The sequence below is a fragment of the Charadrius vociferus genome, unplaced genomic scaffold, assembly GCF_000708025.1.
Source record: "Charadrius vociferus isolate BGI_N301 unplaced genomic scaffold, ASM70802v2 scaffold195, whole genome shotgun sequence".
Classification (NCBI taxonomy): Eukaryota; Metazoa; Chordata; class Aves; order Charadriiformes; family Charadriidae; genus Charadrius; species Charadrius vociferus.
In genome coordinates, this window is record NW_009648539.1 from 842,219 (window position 1) to 866,137 (window position 23,919).

The 23,919-nt window shown below is 38.8% G+C and overlaps 1 protein-coding gene across 1 annotated transcript in view; it reads right to left on the reverse strand.

The window, feature by feature from the left end:
- Positions 1-23,036, reverse strand: part of ZADH2 (zinc binding alcohol dehydrogenase domain containing 2) — a 45,184-nt gene extending 22,148 nt beyond the window's left edge. The window contains exon 1 of the mRNA XM_009885899.1: positions 22,997-23,036. Within this exon, the coding sequence (XP_009884201.1) occupies positions 22,997-23,036 (40 nt within the window). The remainder of the gene's footprint in view (positions 1-22,996) is intronic.
- Positions 23,037-23,919: the final 883 nt, after the last annotated feature.

Sequence of the window (23,919 nt, forward strand, 5' to 3'; positions counted from 1 at the left end):
GTTAATAGGCCTTATTGGCAAATCATCACTATTCCAAGTGTCATAGTTACAGCTCAGCTTTAAAGTATATGAATTTAAAACCTAACTATTGTGACTAATATTTATTTCAAAGTACAGAATGTGTCACAGCAGTAGGGCATCCTATTATTAATGCAGTAAACTCTTGCTGTAATACTTTTTGGTATGAGGTTGCCGTGCTCAAGTTCCCAGCTATATAAAAGTCACAGTGAAACATGCCTTTTTTCAGCTGTATCTTGCTGTAACATGTGAAATGACTCGTTCCCAGGAAGAGCCATATGGACAAGTTGTTCCATATTAAACTACTACAGTATAACTTTGAGCTGGCCTCGTATGCTATAAAGTCTCTGGTTAAAACACCAATTTTAAAGACTGTTTTCAATTCTGTTCTACTTTTTAAATCAAGTCAAGGCATGGCTCTTCCAAGTAATGTATTCAGGTTGGAATTTCTTAATATGAAAAAGTTCATGAATCCTTACCTGCTCTTTCATCACTGCAGTGCTGATGCTTTGCAAGGACCACATCTGGGTCTTGCTCTATTTTAAATCTGCTTTGCACTGCATGCAATTGCATACTACATTACATGATTCTACGATACAGTTTTTTTCTCCAGTGGTGCCAGCTTATACTCCAGATCTTAATTTCACTGAAGGATTTTGCATAGATCCCAGTGACTTCAAATGTAAGAGTAAAAGCTGCAGAGAAGTCATGTTAATGCAGGCAGATTTGTGCAGGAGATGATACATGGCCAACATGTTTTCTTTCTTTTTTACCCTCAAAGAGGCACCTGCTGCTGCAAAGGGACACTGCAGTAGCTTCCAAATCAGGAACGTTCACTCTCTGTGCTTACACAAGAGGTTTTTTTTCTATCCTCTAAGTCTCTACTTAAAAGCCTTGCTGAAATAAAAAATAAACACAAGAATGATATTTCAGGGTAATCTCTTTTTTGCCTTAACATCTGGTCGGTGAAAGGAAAAATACCTGTGCATTTTCAAAACAAAAAGAAAAAACAACCTTTCCTGTTAAGTTTTGTATTTTAAATGGCCTTTATTCAGGGAGAGGGAATTCCCTAGCTCCCGTTTATCTTTACCAGAATATTGGTAGCTCATGTGTAAGCTTGTGTTTTGTCCTTTTTGTTTTGGTAGTGCTTTCTAGTTGAAAAGAAGAGTGAACTCCCAGTCCTCTGCCTTTTCCAAACCTCTAGTTTGTAGTTATACTTATCATCAATATTGCAGGCCCTGACACTCTGCAGCACTGTCACTGTATATACTGTGAAGGCAGTAAAAATGAGCACTAATCAATCTTTCAGGGAGAAGCAATGAGCATTAGAAGGCCACTATCCTGTGACTAAACACACCCCTTTTATGGAGTGTTGGTGCTAATAAAGGACAGCTTATTACTGAGGCAGAGACCAAAGCTTGGGTGAGGTCAACCATGACTGGCAGTCATCAGTCATTCTTAATGATACTTTTTCCCGTGCTTTCTAAGGGATTCTGAGCAGAGTGCAAATCATTCGGGGTCATCCATAGTTCATGTACCCACAGATGGCAAAGGTTTTGAAAGACTTTAGTTTAAACTTGTTTTTTTTTTTTTTTTAATGTTACTCAAGTAGGCAAAAAAACTCAAACAAAACAGATTTTTGCTCATTTGGAATGTTGTATTTTCTTTCACTCTAATAGATATTTTACACACTAGAGTGCTTGTGCTTTATAAAGAACTACATAAATTTATTTTTATGACGTCTGTCTTCTTTAATTATTACCTTTGATGTCTATTGGTGACTAAAGAGAGCTTAACAGGATTTCTCTCCCTTCTTAAATTTCGCAAAGTGAAACTCAGCCAGTCCCTGACAGATGTCTGTTCCTCACCTTCAGGATTATTTTATAAATCCCTTTCTGATGAGCGGAAGTGTCAAATCAAGGACAGGTCATAAAGTAAAAGTATAAACCTTTTAAAGGGAGACCTTGGTAATATATAAACATTTTGCACACTATCTGAAATTTTATGGACTTAAAAAAATGACATTTTAGCAATAGCAAGGCAAAAGTTTAAAACACCAGACGGTGTGCACGTGTTTTTAAATACACACTGTTCCCTTGCTCCTTCTCTTCCTTTCCATAGTCAAATTTTACGTGTATTGAGAAAATAGCTGTACTCTCTGTAGGGGCTGTCACTAAAGTTTGGTTTTCAAAGGGTCTCCCTGTTTCATTTACTTTGAAATTTGTGCTTTTTTCAGTCGTCGTTTTTAAATTCCTCAATTAAGCACTCTCTGCACCACCTTGAAGTTGGTGAGTGGGTATATAGCTGCTGTGATCTAGACAACTGCTGTCATTTTCAGCTGGTTGAGATTATCTGAGATTTTACTTGAGCAAAACTGCTACTTTACTTCTAAAAACTGAGGTAAACTGGATCGCTTTTTGGGTCTACTGGCAAGTCCACAGCACCGTGTAAAGAAATACTTTACTTCGCAGGAGTACATTGCTTTATAATGTAAAATCTTGATGGCAGGTTGGAGGGCAAGGGAGTCTACATGGTTAAATGTACCTTCATACATGCATATGAATGTATACAGACTTTAAACATTGGCTATAACTAGTGGTGTAATTTTTACAGTTACAAATTCTTTCCTTTTTATTTTCATCTTCGTACTGTTAAAAAAGCCAAGCATGTATAGCACGTGTAAACTGAAAAAAGCAGTTTCACGGGATTAACATTAAAAGCTCATTTGTTTCCTAGCATGTGTGTACAGCACCGAGCACAGTAGGACCCCGTCCCATGTAGAAACACTTAAAAGTTACTATATTTTGTATTATAAAGCAGTAATGTGCTGAGGGGAAGGGGAAAAAGGTAAATCATACTTTTTAAAGGTCAGAGGCTTTTTCTTCAGTGTTTTTGTGGTTGGGAAAATCATCTGATAAAGTCCTTCATGGTTGATGTTGTGAATGCTTACATTCCTCATTGGGATCTGCATCTTTTTTGTGTCCTGGTTAACATAACTCGACTCAGTTGTGTGGTACCGCAATTACACATCATGTCCGAGGCTTCAGGAGAGTTAAACAAGTCGTTGATGAACCAGTGTGATTGGTACATTACTAGAAATGATGCAAAGCATATGGAAATTACTGATTGAGAAACAAACATTAATACAGTGTTCCAGCCGATAGCAGCGCTCATTAAGGCCTGAATCGGGAAGGGGCTACAGCACTTTTGTTAGCCCCCATCCCAGTGATGCTCGATGTTAATTGCTGGTGAACACACAGCTGATGCTAAAAAGTGACTTACCTGGACAGAAGACCCCGAACCAGCAGCTGGCTTCGTGCAGTCACAGGGGTGCGCCCATGTACAGCCCATTGCTAGATCAGGACCTGACACTACCATTCATCCAAGAAATGCTTCTGTTTAAGGCACTGTGTGTAATACAAAACCTTTTATTTCCAGTTACGCAGAGCTCTGGATGGTGTGGATGAGGTGTGAGAGCATCCACACAAGGAGGAAGATGGTGACACTCACATCCTGTTACTGCCGGGCTGAGGGCCTCCAGAAAGCCTAGGCTAGAGTTTTAGGTCAGCCGAACATGCAGGAGTGGTATTTTAGTGCTACGTGGTGCTAGTTCTCTCTCTGGTCAGGGGACAAAAGTCACCTTTGGGTTCAGTGTCCATCATGTTGCTCTGCAGATAGAGGATAAACAAAAAGCAGTGCGATTCTGTGATGGCATCTCATCAAGGTGATGTGCAAGTTCAGCCTTTCACATAGGTGTAATGCTGGTTTATAGATACTGCATCCCATCTTCTCCCCCCCCTCCCCCCCCCAGTGTTTTTAGATGTTTAGGTTTTTTCTTTGTATCTGAAATCCTTTATTTTGTCTTTACAGTCTGGTTGAATAGGAATCGTTTAGTTTATGCAGCTTTGTGCTTTTTCTCTACAGCTTGTATCTGCATGAATGTGTTGCAGCCTGATGCGAGTTCATTCGATTAAATAAAATGCTTAAATTGTAATCCGTGCAAAACGATCATATTTGAAACACTTGATGTCTCGGTGAGAATCCATTTAATAGTGATCAGATTTAAATGATTTAACACAGTGGTGGTGGTGGGAGGTGGAGGAGGGAAATACAGTTTCGAGACATTCCTGTATATAAAAAAAAGATTAAACCAAATTCAGATATGTCTCTCTCCCCCCTTCTGCCTCTCTCTCTCTCTCTCTTTTTAAGCAGTCAAAAGATATACTGTATCCCCAGTGAAAGGGCGCTTTCAATCCAGTTATCCACTTTACCCAGTCTCAGTTTCCAGAACCTTCCACACCCCCCCTGGTTAAACCACTAAGCCTTTGATTCCTTCCTGATTACACTATGCAAGACATCTATCAAACACTGTCTTATCTGTTTGTAAGGCAGCTCAGGCCTCAGATTTAAGTCATGGGTTTTGGCTACAAGTTGGAGTGTGATTAATAATTGACTAATGTAGCTTTTATTTATCACAGGCTAGCACATTTCACCATTACTGAGTTAATTTATGTTAAGTGTAAGCTGTCGTTCAATCTGTTTTTCAACTTTTTTTTTTTTTTTTTTTTTAAATCCTGAGTCTATCTTTCACTTTTTGAGAAACAAAATCCTTACACAGGGCACAGTCTTACTTGGTGCCAAAAAGTTGATTTCCTTTTCAGCAGAGCCATACATCACCGGCCCTCCCAGCTGCAGTGTCAGCCCCTGACAGAATGACATGTGTCATTTATCAAAGGGGCCAGGCCGGGCCTTGGGAAACGCACACGACAAAGCCTGAGAGAGTTCATTTCGCAGTCCCCTCCTACCCTCTGCGAGCCTCTTGCCAGGAAAGCCTGTGATGTTTCTGTCTTCGCAGCATTACTGTAAGTCCTTCAACCTTCACAGAATTAACCCTCGCTGCCGCCACTGCTGCCAGCCCTCCCCAGTGCTGCCGGACCTCCCCCGGGAGCCGCGATGCCCAGGTGCCATGCTGGCCGGCCGGCATGTGGAAATAATGTGCACCAGGCTGCTCCCTCGTCCGTTTCCCCACTCCTCTAAGAAAGGACTACTGTTTTGTTTTGTTTTGTTTTAATAAATCCCATATATTGTATACTGTAAGAATTAAAGTCCTACGTTTTTCTACAGCAGGGCAAGGTCAAAGACATAAATAATAAGGTAATAAAGCATTTCAGTCACGAAAAAGGGTAGCCACTGTCCTACACACAGGTAGAGATTTGTGCTTCATGTAAGGCAGTGAGTGAGACGGAGAGGGAGTCTTCTTCCACTTTCCCGTTTAAATTCTCCTTCAGGTTATTCTGAAACCATGTGCTGAAATAAATACAGCAGGTAGTTTCTCTGTATGCCACTTCACAACATCTGAGCCGCACAGCACCTGCGTAGAGGGACTGACCTGGTAGGACTTGCCGCACCTCTCGTGAAAGTCATCTATCAGCTGGAGGGGGCAAGGTGAGGAGGAACAAAACTTGGTAGTATTTAATGGGGAAAAAAATAATCCTCAAACCTCAAGGTGTCACTTGCACTGTTTAATTTTTGCAATACAGTTGCCTCAGTCCTGCAGCCCAGGAGATGACAAAGGAGTTAAAGTAGAAAATAATCTTCTGTCAAATGAAGAAGAGCATATTTTCAAAATATGACAATGTTTTTGCTGAAACAAAACTTTTGTTTGCGTGTGTGCGCGAGTGTGTTTAAAGTGGCTGAATTTTACATCTTGATCATGTACAAAGAATGTGAGAAAGTTATTGTCTCCTCCCCTTCCCCCACCAAATCACTCTTTGTACTTTGCATAGTTCCTACCACACTGAAGTTATTTACAGCATCAGATATCATTTAAAGAGATAGCTAAGGAGACTGTAGCCTCAGCTAGGAACTTTCCAGAAAGGAGTCCTATAAATTAGCCATTGCTCAGGAGTGGCTGTTTTCTAGTCAGGGCTGGTCCTTTCATTTGTCTACATAAGGCTAATTTATTTTTGCAGCCAGATGTGGGCTGACAGCCATCACTCAGAGCTTCCTTCCCCCACTGTTAGGAGGTCGGGAAAACAGTCACGTTTCCCATTTTACAGAATCCCCATCAACATTATTGAAGATGGATGTATCTTTAAAGCAAAGATTGATTGTGGATATCGGAGTTATGGTGTCATTTATCATAGTGAATATTATTTAGACTTGGATTGTACAAGGCTGTAACTTGAGACACAGCCAGGGGAGGGACAATCTGGAAACGAGGATCCATGAACTTTAATGGATGGATGCTTTTTCAAAGCTCCACTCACTATAGCATGATTTACTTTTCTTACAGAAAGGAAACAAGCATTTCAGTTTTAAAGGGCCAGCATGCCGTCTTGTCCTTTTTAGCGGGTCCTTCACGGAGGCATCTGAGACTTAAAGCTGAGACAATAAATAGAGATCGTGTCTGAATATTATACGTATATAAGTGCTTTTATGTTAAACATATCTAGGTGCGCTTGAAACCCTTGTTTGTGTGAAATATGCTAGTTAGGTTCTCGGTTGAAGGGGTACTGTGGCTGAATGATGCAAAATACTGATTATGGAATGCTGTGATCTGAAATTGCAGAAACTCCAAATAACTTGCATTACAAGTAGCATTGTTACATTGCCCTGTTCATCTCTGCTGGGTGAGACAAAGAGTATCTAAACTATATATTCACTTACTGCTTGAGGTGTCTTACAGAAGTGGAGTGTCTGGTAAATTGCTCACATACCTGGTGGAGCATCAACTTTCTTGGTTGTTGAGAAATGCAGCAGACCTCAACAGCCTCGTGCAAACTATGCTTACATTCCACTTTTATGTAAAATTAAGAAATATAGGTTGTGATCTTGCAGGTGAAAACATACCTCATATTTTCAGAATATAATTTTAGAAAACTGCTTACAACCTGCTGAAAATCTGAAGGCATGGTTCAGCTAACTGTTATTTCTGATCTAGTACCACCAGCATGCCAGTGTGCTTCATGAGTTTATTAGAATATTCACGCTTTGGAACATGACTTTTTATTTTTTAGAAATAAATTAACTTGAATTCAGAAAATGCTCAACTGACTGCAGTAAAGGGGGACGTTCCTGAAACTGGTAGCATCAGTCTAGATACAGTGCGAGCAGGTGTCAAGCACGCTTCCCCCACATGTTCTGACAGCTCAGTTCCACCTTGAAACTTTCTTCCCTTAGCATCCTTTTCCCAGTTACTTTGTCCGGGTAACCGCCTGCTCTCCAGGTGAAGTTGCTTATCTTCCATTTCCATCCGATTTCTGATTTTCTGATTTCCACTGATACCTTCCATTTCCCACTGATTCAGTTTTTGGAGTTCTTTTTCATGCCTCTGATCATAGCTTGGGTCCCTCTTGACCTGCCCCCCTTCAGCCAGTCATATATATCACAGTTTAGGAATTACTGTATCATACCAAAAAATGCATTGGACACGATTTTATTCATGTGGGCTGACACATATCTACTAAGAGGAAGGTAGCTCTTACCACACTTGTCCCTGGTCCCTTACATACTAGCATTTAAGGCATCACTTTTGCAAGGATATACTAAAACATGCACCAAGCTATCTCCGTGTTTTGTTTTTTGCAGGGTTTTTTTTTGTGTTTTTTTCTTTACAGAAAACTAGAAATGATTTTGCTGTCATAAACCAAATTCAGTACGAGAGTTTTCATATGAATAGTCAAGCTCAAGAGTTTAAAAAAAAATCCCAACAATGGAAACAATTATGAACATCTGTTTTTGAATGCATATGTATTCTGTACATAACAAACAGAGAAATCCTATTATCTAGAACAATAAAAGGGAATTTCCCTTTCTGTCTGAACACTCTCTGGGAGGAATATGGCCTTCCATTTAGAATCATGATTTGAGGGTTTGGGATTTTTTTTTTCTTTTATTAATGAGATGAAAATGAGGATTTTTTTTCTTTTTCTTTTTTCTCTTTTTTTTTTTTTTTCCCCCTCCTCTTTCATGTGGTCTAGATTGCAATTTCAGGGATACTAGTATAAATCCTGAGAAATCTATTTTTACACCTGTGCAGCTGAAATCAGAATGCCTCTATGAAGACCTGCTATATTTACTTATACGTAAAAAGTATTTTTCTCTTGCTTGAGAAACATACAAAATGTCTTCAAAGAGGAAGTAGTTTATCAAATTCATATTAATCACAGCATCAATAATGTTGACCGGGGTCAAGTCATTACACTAAATATATTGTAACCATTATTAATGCATGTAGCCCCGTGCCATAGCTATGATATAAGACTGCTGTTTCCTGATTAAAAGCTGTTTGGTGATGCAGAGATTCAATACAGATTCTCCCTGCCTTGTGGTGACTGACAGTAGCTTCTGGTATTCTGCTTTCTTCTGACAGTGGAGTATATTAATATGAACACACCTTACAGAGGGGGCTACAAGAAGTGCAGAATGCAGAAAACAAAAGTGTCTAATTTCAGCAGCCACAACTGTGCATCCATAAGGCAGCCAAATTTATCATGGCACATTATGGAGTGCAGCAAATGTCATGAAAACCATTGTTTTTTAATTTTTTTCCCTGAGAGTCTGAATGAGGTGATTTATGGTAGTTATCCATCTTAAGGGTCATCCATCAACTTTTAGTTGCTAGGCAATCAAACCAACAGCTGTTTGCTTTGAATCAAGCTGAAAAGTTGTCAGTCATCACATGCAGGTATGACCTTAGTGGTTAAAAACATTATCATGCATGCAAAATTAAAGAGACAAAGTCCTCATTCTCCCTCTCCCATAACTTGGTTTGTTACTTTCCATGAGCAACACAGGTAGCATTGGCCCCAAAGCTTTTATTTAAGGCAATGTTTTGAAAGATCCCAGTGCTGGAAATGCTGGTCATTGCATCATAGAAATATTCATGTGCTCACGTAAAAGTTATTCGTACAGAGATGTTTTTTAGCAGGACAGTTTCTCAGATGTGATGTCAAGTTAAGTTACACAGATCTTTTTGAACTCAATCTCGTTGGCGCGTTTAGAGTCAAGGGTGGATCCTGAGCAGCAAAACTGTTGTACAAGGCTACAGATTTGGTGCATGTCTCACTGCTGGGGTAGCAAATGGTGAAGTGTGAACAAGGCTAGGATGCTGTTATTGTTTCACTATGTCCCCTTAGAGTGGAGCTAGAGGACACAGTGGTGAAACCTCCCAAATTATGCGTACGCTATTCCACCATGTTTGTTACTATAAACAGAGCAATATCACTTGTGATTTGGAGGCACTATATTTGACAGTGTAAGAACAACCTAGATGTAATATGAGAACATGGGTCTGTTTCCATTCCTTGCTTCTGGTCTTCTGTTGAAATTGCTTGTAAGGAGTTATTCTTCCCATTGTCATTTGGCTCCACTGACTGCCATTCCCTATTAAACAACTTTGAAATGACTGACACATAAGGGGAGCCAGATTCTGCAAGGGATTCTAGAAAATACGGAAGAAGGTTGGAGGTAAATTGCTGAAGAGACAACAATACATGATTTGTCAATAAATGTACAGTTGCTAACTTGCTATTAGTTCCTTGAAAATTACGTGCATCTCCAGTGCTGTAATCTTGAGCCACGGAGCCACTGGCAAATTGACAGAGATGTAGCAAGTGGTCAGAAATGCTCTGCGCAAAAGTGCAAAGGGGAAGTGAATTGAGCCATTTTTGGCAAAAACCTGCCTTCAAGCCATTTTTTACCAGATGTAACCAAAGGACTACCTTTACCTATCGATGAACTGTTTTGAACAACTCAACTGTGAGCTGCAGCTGTTGAGGTGGAAGTGTTCTGCAGAGAAAATGTTTGTTACCACATTTTTTTCTGAGACTTCAGGCCTTTCTTCAGAAAGAAAAAAAAAAGGTCTGTTTTAGCTCTATGTTAATTCAGACACACTTGCAAACCTGAGGCCAGTCCTTGTGAAGATGACACATGGTAGTTGTTGATAAATCTTACTTTCCCCAGACACTATATCTGATTCTGTTAACCTGTGTGAAACAGTAATTGTCTTGTCTTCTCCGGGATTCTGCTATGTGCTAACTAATCATGGTAAGAAAAGACTCTCTCCTCATTTTGATAAATCTTTTATAATATTTCAAATTTTATTTACATAATTAGCCAATTGTCTTTGTCCCCTTAACATCTCTGACTTTCATTTGTGTATGAATTTGGCTGCACACCTATTTCTATTTAGATGTCACTTAAACTAGTAGTGAACAATCCTGTACCCTTGAAACCACTGTGTCATCTCTGTGGGCTCTTGCGTGGGCTCCCGTTCACATATTGAGCACCTTCCAAGTGTTAATGTAAAATATATGTGCAAAATACTCCTTGTAGTGAATGCACTGATGGGTGATAACCATTTTCATAACATCCTCACCGTCGTATTTTCACTTACCATGTAGCTCGCACCAGGTGGCTTGTTAGCAGTTGCTAATGAGTTTGTTGTAGTGTGGGAGGTTCCCAGGTTGAGAGCTACACTTGCAGTTTTGCTCCCTCGTTTGGGCCGTTTCCAAGACTTGTGTGTGTATTCCTAATATTATTTTAAAATACTTCTAATGCTTAATTTTGTTCTCCACAGAAATATAGATGCTGAAAATGTGTGAACCAAAGCTTATCACGATGTATCTATTTCTGTTTGTCCCTTTAAAAAAAACCCTAATACTCCTTCCTCCCATCATAGTATTATTTTCTGTATGTCTTCTCAGTAAAATAGATTAGTAACAGTGTAAGTCCTAAATGGATCTCCTGACATCTTTGACTCCCTTCCATTTACAGCAAGCAAAACCTGCTTTTCTACTCTATTTTTTTTAAGATAGTAACTACTACAGCTGTAGAGAGGGAAAGTTGATGTAGGTTTTACAGGAAATTTAAGGAGAAAATGATCACTTTGGGACAGATAGTAGTACCCTGTCAAGTATTATCCCATCTGCAGTAGAGTAATGAAACTCATAGTAGGAAAAGGTGGCAGAATCAGGCTGTTTGATCAGCTTTAATCTATGAAGTGCCTAACCTAGTCCTTTAACCTTTAGTATAGCTCAGTACGTAATCCACCTGTCCACATCACCAGAGGGACAAAATGAAGAATTTAGACTGCTGTTGAACAGAATGAATTTCCATAGTGGATCAACCTAATGTTACAGTGATGACACATGGTAATTTGATAGTTACCACATAATAACAGGAACAATGCAGTACATATAGGACTGGGTAACTCTATTGGATGTAGCAGTAATTACATGGCAACTCTGACTGTTAACACTTTGTCGTCTGATTACTGTGCACTTAACTTGTGTCAGTGATGTAATTAACACAGGTGTTTCTGCAGTTGAGGTATATCCAATAAATTGTGTACTGTATATATTTTTTTTGACTCCTTGGCCTCTATATTTACAGGTTGGTTGTATTCTGTGTAACATGAAGAATTTTTTATCAACATGCAGAGACATGCCTCTGTTATTCTGAATTTTGGTGCTCTCCAGAGCTGATGGGTTTCCTTTACTGATGCATTCCCAGGAAGAAAAAAAAAAAAAGAAAAGAAACTTAAACAAATTTCTAAAATTAGCCTTATGCTCATGTATCTCTGGCAGTCCTGCTGGTGTCTGCTACATTTAGTTGTACTGAAATGGAATCTTAGAATAAAGTTAATGCTCAAGTGATAAGAATGTGATTGAGTAATGTAGTGGGAATGCCTTTGTATTCAAGACAAATGGAGCATCAGATACACTTGGATGGTTTTGCCTGGTTTATTTGAATTAAAGGTAGGAGATCACATAAACATCTAAATCCTGGCTTTTTTTTGTTAGCTAGATATCTAAACAGTCTTTGGCTTTGAGTTTAAGTTACATTTATATATTTATTAAATTGCTTTTGTTATTTTTGATTTGAGAAACAAGTGTTTTGTTGTCTAGAGGCTCTGATCAGAGCCTGTTCAGTTAAACGCTATTTAGAAACATTAAGCACAGACTCTACCCCCAAAGTATACAGTCATGATGAGGGCTGCTAATATGGACTAAAAGGTACGGAGAGACACTATAAAGGTGAAGTCTTGTAGCAAACTCTGTAGGGCTAGGAGTATAGTCCACAATCCATGACACTTTTCTTCAGTGTTCTGTCCCTCACTGGATCACACCTATCCCTCTAGACTAGGCATCTTCCAGCTAACTTACATTTCCACTGATAGCCCATGATGAGCTGCTTTTTTTCTCATCCTTTCTTGTAAAGATTATCACTTGTGTGTATTCTGTTACAGGGAGTATGTAGCATATGATTTATATTGTATTTTGCTAAGTGACATCATACTTAAAGAGTACTTCTTCATTTGAACTTTCAATTTACTTCATTAAGGAACAGGTAGATTGAATGAAAACTTAGTTGGATGATCAAATAAACATGTCATCTAACCCATTATCTATCAGGCACAGAGGTAAATTTTTATCGTTAATCTTTTTTCCTTCTTTTCCCTTAAGTAATCAGCAGCCTTTGCTTTTCTAGTAGATCCTGATGAAGTATGGTTCCCTTCTTCAGGTGAATGGCCCAGTTCCTCAGATTAACTGTTCAGTTTACACATGGAAATCCCTCCTTCATGTGCTGTACTTCCAACATAACTTTTGCTTAAGTCAGATACATCTTTCAAGGTTTGTCCAATTGTACTGTATTTTATGTATGGACAGCACACAGAAATAAAACATTAGTATGTATAAATAGGACTGAACCAGGAGCATCCCTGCAATGCTTTGCACTTTAAAAAAGAATTTCTTCTTTTGACTCCTCCTAGAGGGGGTTTCTAGACTGGAGAATACTACCTGTAGCGGTTTTAGGGAAAATTCAGCAAAATGTGTAGTCCTTGTAATCCTCTTCCTCAGCGCAATGCCACCCTGCCCATTTCCATCTTTCTTTGCCTTTGATTGATTGTTGCGTATTTGTATTTCATATGCATCTTGCCAAAGCCCTGTGAGTTTATGGCACTGTCGGTGTTGTATGTTTGCTGAGACCAAAGATCTACGTGTGAAACTTTGTTACTAGCACCACTGTTTTGCTGCTGCCCTTCTGCTGAAGAGTATCACTCCCACAGCAGTGGGCATTACTTCTTGTATCATCAAACAGAACATATCTCCATCCCTCAGCTGCTTCTGCACAAAGTCTTGGCTTTGTAGCGTGAATCTGCTTTCACTGACAGTATACACCATGTGCAGCTAGACTTGTTCTTAGAAATGAGCAGCACTTTAGCTACTCCTCTTTTCACAAAATAAATCCAGTTCCTTGGAACTGCTTTGCGCCAGAGCACCAGCATGGCTGCTCTACAGGCGTACAGTGAAGTGTTCTAAAGTGACGCATTTCCTTTAGAAACTTGCTGTTCTGTAGTTAGAGACGTAGTCTTTGCCTGGCGTGCTAGCATTGAAGTAGTTTAGATGTCTCTTGGTACACAAAAAGAAATTAAAGCACCAGCAGTTCATTCTATCAGCCTTCATCTTTGCCTAGCGTGCTAAACCACTGAGGATAAATCTATTCCTAGGTTTCCCTGCTTCCCAAATAAAATTGTCTCAAAGAATTTTTTTTCTTCTGAAAACAAGATGACTTGGACTTTTTCTAAAACAACCTTTCTCTCTATGCTTTTGATTCAGTAGCACCAGAAATCTGCTACTTTGCTATGCTTTCTGCCACCTGTTTTTTTCAGCGAGATGCTGAGATGTAGAATTACCATGTACAATTTCAAGGATGCAGTAATAGATGGTAAGCTACGGAAAGGAAGGTTAGATGCAAATGTAACTGTGTGGTGGCAAATGGGTTGGAGAGCATTCATAGCCTAATCCTGATGTGACCTAAGACTAAATGGCTAAATCCAGATTTCTTTAAGTTTATTCTGAGATACATTCTTGTCACAAGTTTCCTATGTGAGGAAACAACCTCTGCTATTCTATTCAGAGATACTGGTTGCATTTTCCAGTGGTTATGCTCCTCTTGAGACTGCTGAAAAAAGTTCCCTAAAAGTGCAGGGGAAGCTTAGGTGATTTTGCATGTACAAAAATTGATTCTTTCTTGATAATGTATTTTGGTGAGACCTTCTTTCTTCTTGTTAAAAAGCCTCCCATTTTTCCTATTTTCATTGACCGTTCCCAGGTATGATTCCAGTTTCTTCATTAGAGTTGGCCATGATGAACAAGTGGATGAAACAAACAAAAAATTAGGCTCCCAGAACTTCTCCTTGTTGTCTTTTTTCCAAATAATAAAAGTGGTGAAGAAAGAGAGCGCTGTTCTTTCTTGTTTTCCATTTTCTGTCTGCGCTTCTGGGGTGTGTTATCTAGCCTGAGAAAAGCTGGTGAGTGTGTGTGTGTGTGTGTGTCTGTTTATGCGTAAACAAACTTGTGAGTAAATTGTGTAGGGTGCTAGTAAAATTGCTGCTTAATTCAGTGTATCATGAAGCACAAGGCCAAAAGCTGAATGATTTTACTCCTTGAGAAAGGTGTGTATAAAACCACATGTATCTTAGGGACATTTTATTGCATTTGGATTTTTATTTTTTTTAAAAAAGCTTGTGCAGGGTGTAATGGGAAAAAAAAATTGCCTTCATTCTTATTTTCTTCTGAAGACTCTGCTACACAAGCCAGGTCGATTTCAGGGCTCCTGCTCAAGTTTGCTGAAACTGACGGTTGAGACTAAGAAACTCATAGCATTTACGAACTTGATTCCTCTTATTTATGCATATGCAATTTGGGGTACCTCATTTGCAGCCAATGGATTCACATCTGCATCAGTGTCAAACCAGTGGAAGCGCGAACAGAATCAGATTTACAGGATCTTTGAACTCCTCAGTGATTAATGAAATTCTTAATTCTGAAAGTGTGACAGGAGGATAATCTCGACAATATTTCCCCCTGCTTTCTGTTGGTGGAGGGATTTGAAGCCAGCAGTGGAAGTTGGGGGTCCTGACCTGTTCCATTACAGCAATTTGCTTGTTCAGGCTGGAATCTCCCGAGTAAATCCCTTCTCATTTCCCGCATGCACCTGTACCTCCTGCTCCTGTGGCTGGAGGAGATCCATCATGCTAGAGAGTTAAACTGTACTTCCACTGTTCAGACTCTGGCCAAGAACCAGGATATTCCCTTATTTTAAGCTAGTCCTGAAGGAACACTGTGAATTCCCAATGCCTTTGATATCACTCTTGAAAGCTGGGAATTAGAATACCCAGCTTTCTGTTTCTGCGCCTTAATTTCTCCACTTATAAAACTAAGTTAGCAGTAGTTAGCTTTCTGTGGTAAGGATTTTGAGATTTACTTACAAAAGAACATGATGAAAGTGCCAAGATAACAACACAGAGTGGCTAATGAATGCAGGAAGGTGGACTCGGTTTTGTAGATTGCTGTTTTTTTCCCAGTAAACCTCAGTGTGGAAGGATATTACCTATACAGTAGTCCTTCCTTCTAGCAATTGCTGTACGTACCAGTACAGATGCAGTTTTTAGACAGATCTGCCAAGATCTCTTTAGATATCAGTTCATCACCATGGTTAGGAGTTTAGGTTCCTGAATAAAAGTTACACAGATCAGTAATTACTGTGGTAGGTCTGGTCCTTTGTTGTTAATGGTTGGTAATATGTTTTTTCTTAAAGAAACTGGTGGCTATGCTTTTTATTATATGCATTATGACCAGCCGTGCAACTGGGACTTTCGAGGCACTTTGTACAAGCTGCAATTAATAAGTTGTGGAGACTGATTGTTGCAGCTGAAATGGTGAACTGATGTAGTTACCCAAAAAAGATTGGGAAGTGGTGACCTAACTGTCACCCCATGGAGAATGAGGCTCGTCTTAAATTTGTGAAATATCCCTGTTTTACAACACTGACTGTAAGAAAGAATTCTGTTAAAAGTTAATGGAGGAGTTCCAATGGAACCCTATTAGATTCTTCCTCCATTAAATGACTGATGCAGACTTTTAATGGATGTTTTAACTAGGCATTGTTATCAAAAGGACTGTTGCACAAATTAAAACCAGGCCCATAATCAGTGAAGAGAAGCTGGATTTACTCCTCTGCCTTTGTCATGGGGGACTCTGTGTGTATTTGTGTGTGCAACTGAAAGGATGGAGAAAATGGTGAAGGAAAGGAAGATGGTAGAAACATTAATTAGAAAAGAGAAATGGAACATTTACATTTTTAGGAACGTACTAAATTTGGCCAGTGTAAATATCATGTAGGTAAAGTAGCTGAGACAGCACACACATTTTTATCTACTGAGCAAATTTTGACAAGAAAAGGGGAAGAGTCTCCTCTCAATAGGTGTGATAGTTCTCCATTTAGTGATACAGTTTTGGATAACTTTTTAAACCAGCATAAGGTCTGATCCTGTGAGATACTGAGTGTCCTGAACTTCCATTAAATTGAGAGAGGTTGAGGGGTGGGCTTCTTTCTTATAGAGCCTGGACATCATCAACTCATCTAGTGGGATTCTGATCCTGAGCCTGTGGTGGTACCTGTTCATTCTGAATACAAGGCGACATTTTTGCACAGGCACAGAAAAAGTGGTTTGTGGTAGAGTAAATATAAAAGGGACTTGATTTGGAGCTGTCTCCTGTCTCCTGCTATGATGGCACTATGAAGTGTTTACATGAAGGGTAGAGGATTTGACATTTTGTTTCAAACTAAGATGTTGGCTTGGTGGTGTGATATTTTTAAGTTTTCTTTTAAAACGCATCAGGGAACGAGTTTGCTGTCTCTGAAGTTAAAGCTTGTGAAATTCTGGTTTCTGACATTATTTTGCTTTCCCATGCAGAGTGCATGCCTTTCTGTAGTGCCCCTGCAATGACCTCCTCTCTAACCTGGATAGATTACTCATGAGGGGTCATTTGGTTTCCATCCTTGTGTGGCCATGGCCATCTCATTTAAAGGGACCCTGGCACATAGTTCTTAAGTCCCCTCTGTGGTACAGTGACAGTTATATATTCTGTGAGCAGATGTCATCTTAGTCATTTACCTGGTCCTTCCAGTGAATGAAAACTGTGTTAAAAAACCCCAAAGCAACCCAAAAGGAAAACAGTGCAAGGTAAATCATTGCTGTGACTCTGAGTTCCATGTTCAAACTCCGTGCATATGTGGGGCAGTTGGTGTGTATTTGGATAGATGTCTTTATGCAAGTGATGTAAAAAAGTAAGGTATTTTGCTGCTCACCCAGAACTAGCTAAATTTGCATCACAGTGTTTCGCTTCAGAACAGTCAGGTAATAGTTGTTTTCTACGAATGAGTTTTCCTTTCCTCGCTGTTAGAAGGCCCTGGGTGTAAGGCTCCTGTTTTACTTGCCCGAGTACTTCCTATCGAGGCGCTTTAGTACATCTCAAAGTGTTCTTTCTGGCCTGCTTAAATCTGGGACATTATCACGACACGTTGTTTGATCTTGCTCTCTGATATGTTCCAGTGTATTGCCAGTTTCTAGCAAATCCGCTGGTGCATGCTGATGACAAAAAGAATATTCAAACCTGGTGATGGCCCCCTTAAAGACCTTGGCACCTAGCTTCCTTGAATGTCACAGGCTTCTGGTTATACACAAATGGCTTGAAACACTTTTTATTCTGTGACGTGGGTTATTGACCACTAGAATAAGAACATCTGAGCCTTTTCCTCTCAGTTGTAGTAAAAACTTCAGACTTGGCATAAACTGCAGTTTTTTTGGAGAAGGGGAAGGCTAGATCTTTCTTCTCTAAGGCACAGAACTGGTTTAATTGAAAGAACAATTTGATTTGCTGCTGTAGCTGCTGCTACAGTAAAATAGCTTGGAATGCTAGCAAATTTTTACTTCTCTCACCCAAACCAAGGATTTAATACTGGCAGGTGAACTTCTGAAGGCTGCTATCAAGTATACAGAGACAATAACTGTCTTGGAGGTGGAACTTTGTCAATATTTTTTGCCTTGGGCCAAAAAACATTCACAATAATGGAGTGCTAAAGCCCTGCTCAGAAATGTTGCAGCTAGAGAAAGGGGGATTTATTCCAAGTTTTAGAGTGCAGTATTTTGGTAGGATGTGTGGTTTCTTAATCATCCTTATGTTGAAGCATCAACCATGAAGGCATTTGGGGGACACCTAAAGGCATGCTTCTTCTTCAGTAAGAGCTGCCCTTATGCTTGAGGTCATGCAAAGCTGGCTACATTACTGTCCTTAATATTATGTTATCATGCATGTTTGAGTCAAAATACCTCTTCCTGTGCCCCCTAACCTGGGAAGAGCATTTCTTTTTTTGTTATTTTGAAATATCCATAGTGGGACAGGGGAGACAATATTCCAAATTACAATATTGAGATATTAAATAGATGTTTGCAAAGCTACTTTGCCCGTTTCTTTCCGAAATGATTATGAGATTATAATCATAAAATGATTTGGAGAATAGATAATAGAAGCCTCTTGAGATTGTTCACATAACATGTGAGTGTTTTATAATGCCATAAATAGCAAGCCAACTAAGCTCTTATAAACTTAATTTATTAATGCACATTGATTTATAATTATAATTATTAAGCCCAGGAATACAGACAAATGCTTGTTGTTTGGAAGCAGGTAAGCAGTTAAAGAAGTAGCTCTTAGCTGCAATGGGCAAAAGCAGGCAAGAGGGAGGAAACTCTCTGCTGCGGAGTGTGCCAGCCCTGAGGTTGACTGTCACCTGGTTAACACTGTGATAGACTGCACCAAATTCTGCCTCTTCCTCTTTACCTCTCATTGAAAATGAAGGTTAACAATATGAGACAATATCTCTTATGAAAAAAATATTAGGTGCCCAGATCTCAGTTCCCTCTTTTATGGGCCCTGGTGGGATTTTTTGCACTGTACGAGTGCAAGGAGACTTTGGTTTGGTAAGACACACAAGAAAAGCTCTCCTTTATTGATCTGAGCACTGGCAGTAAACTAAACTTTAACATTCCCAGCCTTTAGCAGTGTCTTTGATGCCAGGATATGAATGCAGAAGTAACCAAAAAGGGACCAAGTTTCACCTGTTTTCAATAATCAGGAAAGAAATACCAGTAGATGGTATTTTCTAAATTAAAAAAAAAAAAAACACAAAAAACCCACCCTAAAAATACCTTTAGAAACCGATCTTTAGTTTCCCTTAAGTATTTTAAGGCAGAATTAAAACTGTTTGAGACTAGGTGACTGTATTCTCCTAAATGCAAGAAGAGTCTAACACAACCATTACATGCATGATATATTATTTTTACTTAGTTCCATTACTGAAATTCTTTTGAAATCACGCTTATTCTTTCAGAGGATCATTGGGACAAGATATTTGGTTTATTGTGTATTATGTTTCAACCAGTTTAGGAAATTCTAGCTTTTTGTAACAGTCTCTGATACTTCGGAGTGTGCAGCGTGGCTTCTAATGTAGTTAGTGAGTCTCAGGTCCTCATTTTGAAACTGGAAACCCATCTGTGTGTGTTCCTCTGATGTGTATGTGAGTCCTGTTGGCAAGTATGTATGCATGTCAGAAAGACAGTTAACTTCATTTCTCAAAGGTTAAACATACACCTTTCTTTAAATATATGAGTGTTCCCAGGGCATTTTAAAATCATGCCTCCATTTTAAGTAATTCATTGGCTTGAAATCTGCACCCTTAAATCTCAGATTTGTATTTTTAGATTGATTGCAGGAAAGGAAGACCCTGGCCATGAGTGGCAGTCAGCTTTCTGTTACACGGAGAAATTCACTCTAGAATTCTGTGGCGTTTTCATATGAATAAAACAGGCATTATGAAGTAAGGAGCTTGAATGGGAAATGTTAATCCAACCAGATTCTGGTATCTGGTTTAAGGCTGTATGATACATTTGGAGGGGGTTTGGCTGTAAATGTCCCATCCAATGAGTCAAGAAGTGCATTTTTTTAGATATCCAAGGTTTTCTACTTTAAAGGTAGCTGTGTGTGCCATGAATCTCACTACCTAGGTATAGCTTTCATAATATATACAGTATTGTTTGTTACTCCTTAAGTCATAGAATATCCACTAGTGCAGTGTTGTGTTTTTCTTCAGATAGATAGAACCAAGTCATAAAATTTAGATTTTATTTTCCATTACAGCTGCAAATTAGTGCCATGTATATGTATAATATTTTCTGTAAGCAGGTGTGGGATTAAAATAGTTTTTGCAGCTAGCTTGCTTGTTTACCGTTTCCCAGCTAAGTATTAATATTCTTATCATTACTGCTGAAAAATGAGTATCCTCTGTAGTTTCCTAACCTCTTGTATTTTAGTATTCTAACATACTTATGGGGTTCCCTGTTTAAATAAATTCATGTTTGGATCAGAAAGCACAAACCCTCACGGATTTGCATTTTGCCATCCGTACACTTGATAATTTTTATGAAAAGACCAAACAGCAAAAGGCAAAGCCTCGAGCTCTCCCCTCACATTTTAGCGAAGATTTAACAGTAGGATGACATAGTGAATAAGGGCCTGCTCCTGTGATTTGCTCAGTACCTCCTATGATTTACCCTTGGTGCCAGTAAGGGCAGGTAGTATTTTGCAGAGGATATGTATCCTGTGGTAGGAGCAGGTCCTAAGAATTTTACAAAATGCGCTGCGAAGCAGCAACAGAAGTTGTAATCTGAACAACACCACACTTTTCAAAATAAAAGGAACAAATATGTTTTATATTGTGGCCTTTTTTTTTTTTTTCTGTTTGTGCTTTTTAAAAAAATTACAATAGCTGATGTATGTTCAGTTTAACCGTATTGAACAATACCAAGTAAGTCACTCAGCCATTGCTGAAGAGCCGGGGACCCAGACGGCTCTGCGCTGTGTGTACTCCCGAGCATGCTCCCATTAGCAAAAAACATTCCACTGCAGGCGCTGGATGAGGACTTAGAATCATAGACTTGCTCTGCTCCTGTGGCGGGAGGGAAAACATTGTCCGATGGTGTCTGTCACGCTCCTCTCCTTTACCTGTAACATCACACGTTCTTTTCTCTACATTGTTAGTGCCTGTATTCTGCACTGAGTAAGTACATAGATGCCGAGAATGAACTATTAAAATGAAACAGTATTTGAGCTTTTCAAGCACGAACTAACAACTGATGAAAACACTTTTTCTGTTCATTTCCTTTAATGCTCTCCACAACCCACTCAAACAAAAATAACTGTACAAAAATCTAACATTTCTTTTGGAACAAGGAGGTGATTTTCCTCTTTCTCCTCTTTCCTTCCACACAGATGATTTTAAACATCTAGGGTTAGACAGCTCTGATGAAAGCTGTTTCTCAAATATTTGTGTGGCACTGATTTTACATTACTAGATCTCTTATCCTCTACCCTTCGTGGGTTTTTTTTCAGCTTGGTTAGGGCAACAGTTGCTGGATTACAAAGATGCATTTAGAGTGCCAAATTCTTTCCTCTCTTATACCCATGTTATGTCAGGAGAGTACATGAGTTTGTACCTGTGTTAGTGAACGTAGAATTGGATTTGGCCTTTATCTGTTTTACTTTATGCATTTATTTTTGTCAAAGCATATTGTGTTTACTCACAGGTGTTATCATAGCAATAATTTTTCTTCTTCATTGCTTTTGGTAGCTCTTGGAGCATTTGCATGTACACAGACAACTTGCTCCTGTGGTTTCTCCTGCTCTTTTCCAGATACTAAGTCACATGAGAAAACAAATCACAGCATGTTTTTGTGGTACGACTTTTTGGTTAGCTATTGATGTACCTTCCACAGGTGTTCTATATTATCAAAAATGTGACTAAACTGGAATATGAGAGGTTGTGCATCCACAGTGGGTAATGATTTCTGGCCATAAAGCTGACAATAATGCTACTTAGCTGGGACACAGTAAATACGCATGTAAGTTAGGAGTACTCTTTGTTTAAATGTCTGTTCGGGATTGGGATTTGTCTCTTTATTAAGACATGGCCGCACTATGTTCAAGAATTCATGTTCTTCCTGGTATTTGATTATGCTGTACATAAACCTCAGAGAAACATCACCTGCCATAAAGTCGACGAAAAACAAAGATGGAATTAAAGAAAACCCTGAGCTCTTCCAGCAATTCATGCCTGGCTCCAACATTCTGCATGCTATTTCTCTACAGAAAGGCTCACGTATTCATCTAAACAGGAAAAGATACTTCTTTGGATAAGTGCATACATGCGCTGTGAGTTTCTTATGTTCAGGCGAAGAAGACTCTGGTTTGGTTCAGAGCCTTTCACCTGCCTACCTAAGCTCTGGCTACGTAATCAATGGGGAAGTGAGACCTTCTTAGACTGAATTAATTTCTAGGTTTACCTTTGCTGTTATTGATGTCTATTTTGTCATTAATATATAACAGTGTTTAAAATGAAATAAAATGCATGAAATGATAGCCAAGACATTTTTGGTAAGCATTATAGCGTTTTAATGTTAATCTGAAGCAATTAAAGGCCAGATCTCAAACAGATGAAAGCACTCTATGTCTCCAGTGTTAGGAGACAAGTTAGTTGAAAATGATTTCTGAAAAAACCACAAGCTATTGATTGTGTTATTTGTGAGCATGGTTATTATGAGCATCTTAAATGCTATTCCGCTTTCCTGTCCTTAAAGCAAACACACAAACAAAAACACAGACAATATACAGGAACTTACTGCTGCTTTCACTTAACGATGGTGTTTCATTGCAGCCTTTTTGTAGTTAGAATAACTAAGTTGGGGGTCATGGCGCATGGAAAAAAAAAAAAGAAAGGGCATGTCTTTTAAAAAGGACAACAAAAAGTTGTAAATAGAAGACGGTACTGAAAATTAAAAGGATAAATGGAAAAATAATGTGATTGAACTTTTTCTGAAAATGCAGTTAAATTTGCTGCTATTATTTAGGCTGCAGCACAGTGACTTTATGAACAGTGACTTTATTTGGGGGAAGAAATGCTAGGAATTTTATTCCTCCCCATTCCCATTTGTTTCCTGGTATCTTCTGTTGATGTTTTTCTCTGTTTTTTCCATTATTATTTGCTAAATATATTATGACATTTTATTTACCTTGGTCGAGAGCTTTGAGACCTCTGTGTGGCTTCGCCATTCTAGCAATTTCGCAAATAAATCACTGATCATTGTACAGAAATATCACAGTTTACATGAAGGCAGCATTATTTTTATGGTAGAAGAAGCAGGTTTATACTGGATAGTTGGATTACTACATCTGTAGGTATGCGTACAGAATACACCCACTCATATTTTTCTTTTTAATTAGCACGAAGTAGTTTTTATTAAAGCAATGTGTTACAGAGGGATTTTGGATGTAGAGTGGTGGAATCTACGTTCTTTGATAAGACATTTCATTTTATGGACATATGTTATTTCTGCATGTGTAAAATAAGGATACGTTGTTAGTCTTTTGTTAATTTCCAGATAATTAAACATTATTATCTATTTACCAATGAATAGATGTGATCTGTTTACAATATCAAAGATGTATATAAAGCACGCAGCTATAGCTGAAGCTCTAATTAAAACACATCATTGTTTGTCATGGTTTTAAGGCGAAAATTAAAAAGCGTTGCCAAATTAATCTTCAATCAAGAGTTCATTAATTAGCTAACCTTCTGTAAATGGGCTGCAGTTTGATGACAGCTCACTAAAGGACCATTTAAATGAATTCCTGATTGTATCAATCAGACAGGGGAAAAGAATTAGATTTGCAGCTCCTTTGCAGTAGTTCCTGCAAACATTTCCCCAACATTTAATGCACACAATGGATGTTAAACTATTTTAAAGTGATGAATCCTTTTTATTACTGTCCCAAACTCTGTTACTTCTTGCTGTATATCAAGAGGAAAGGTATAATGCTGCCAAGGTTTCATGATCCTGAACAGAATATTGCAGAGGAATATGCTTTATAACATAGTAATAAGCAGTTGCTTGAAATAACATCATAACTTTCCATGAGAAAAACGTTTTGAACC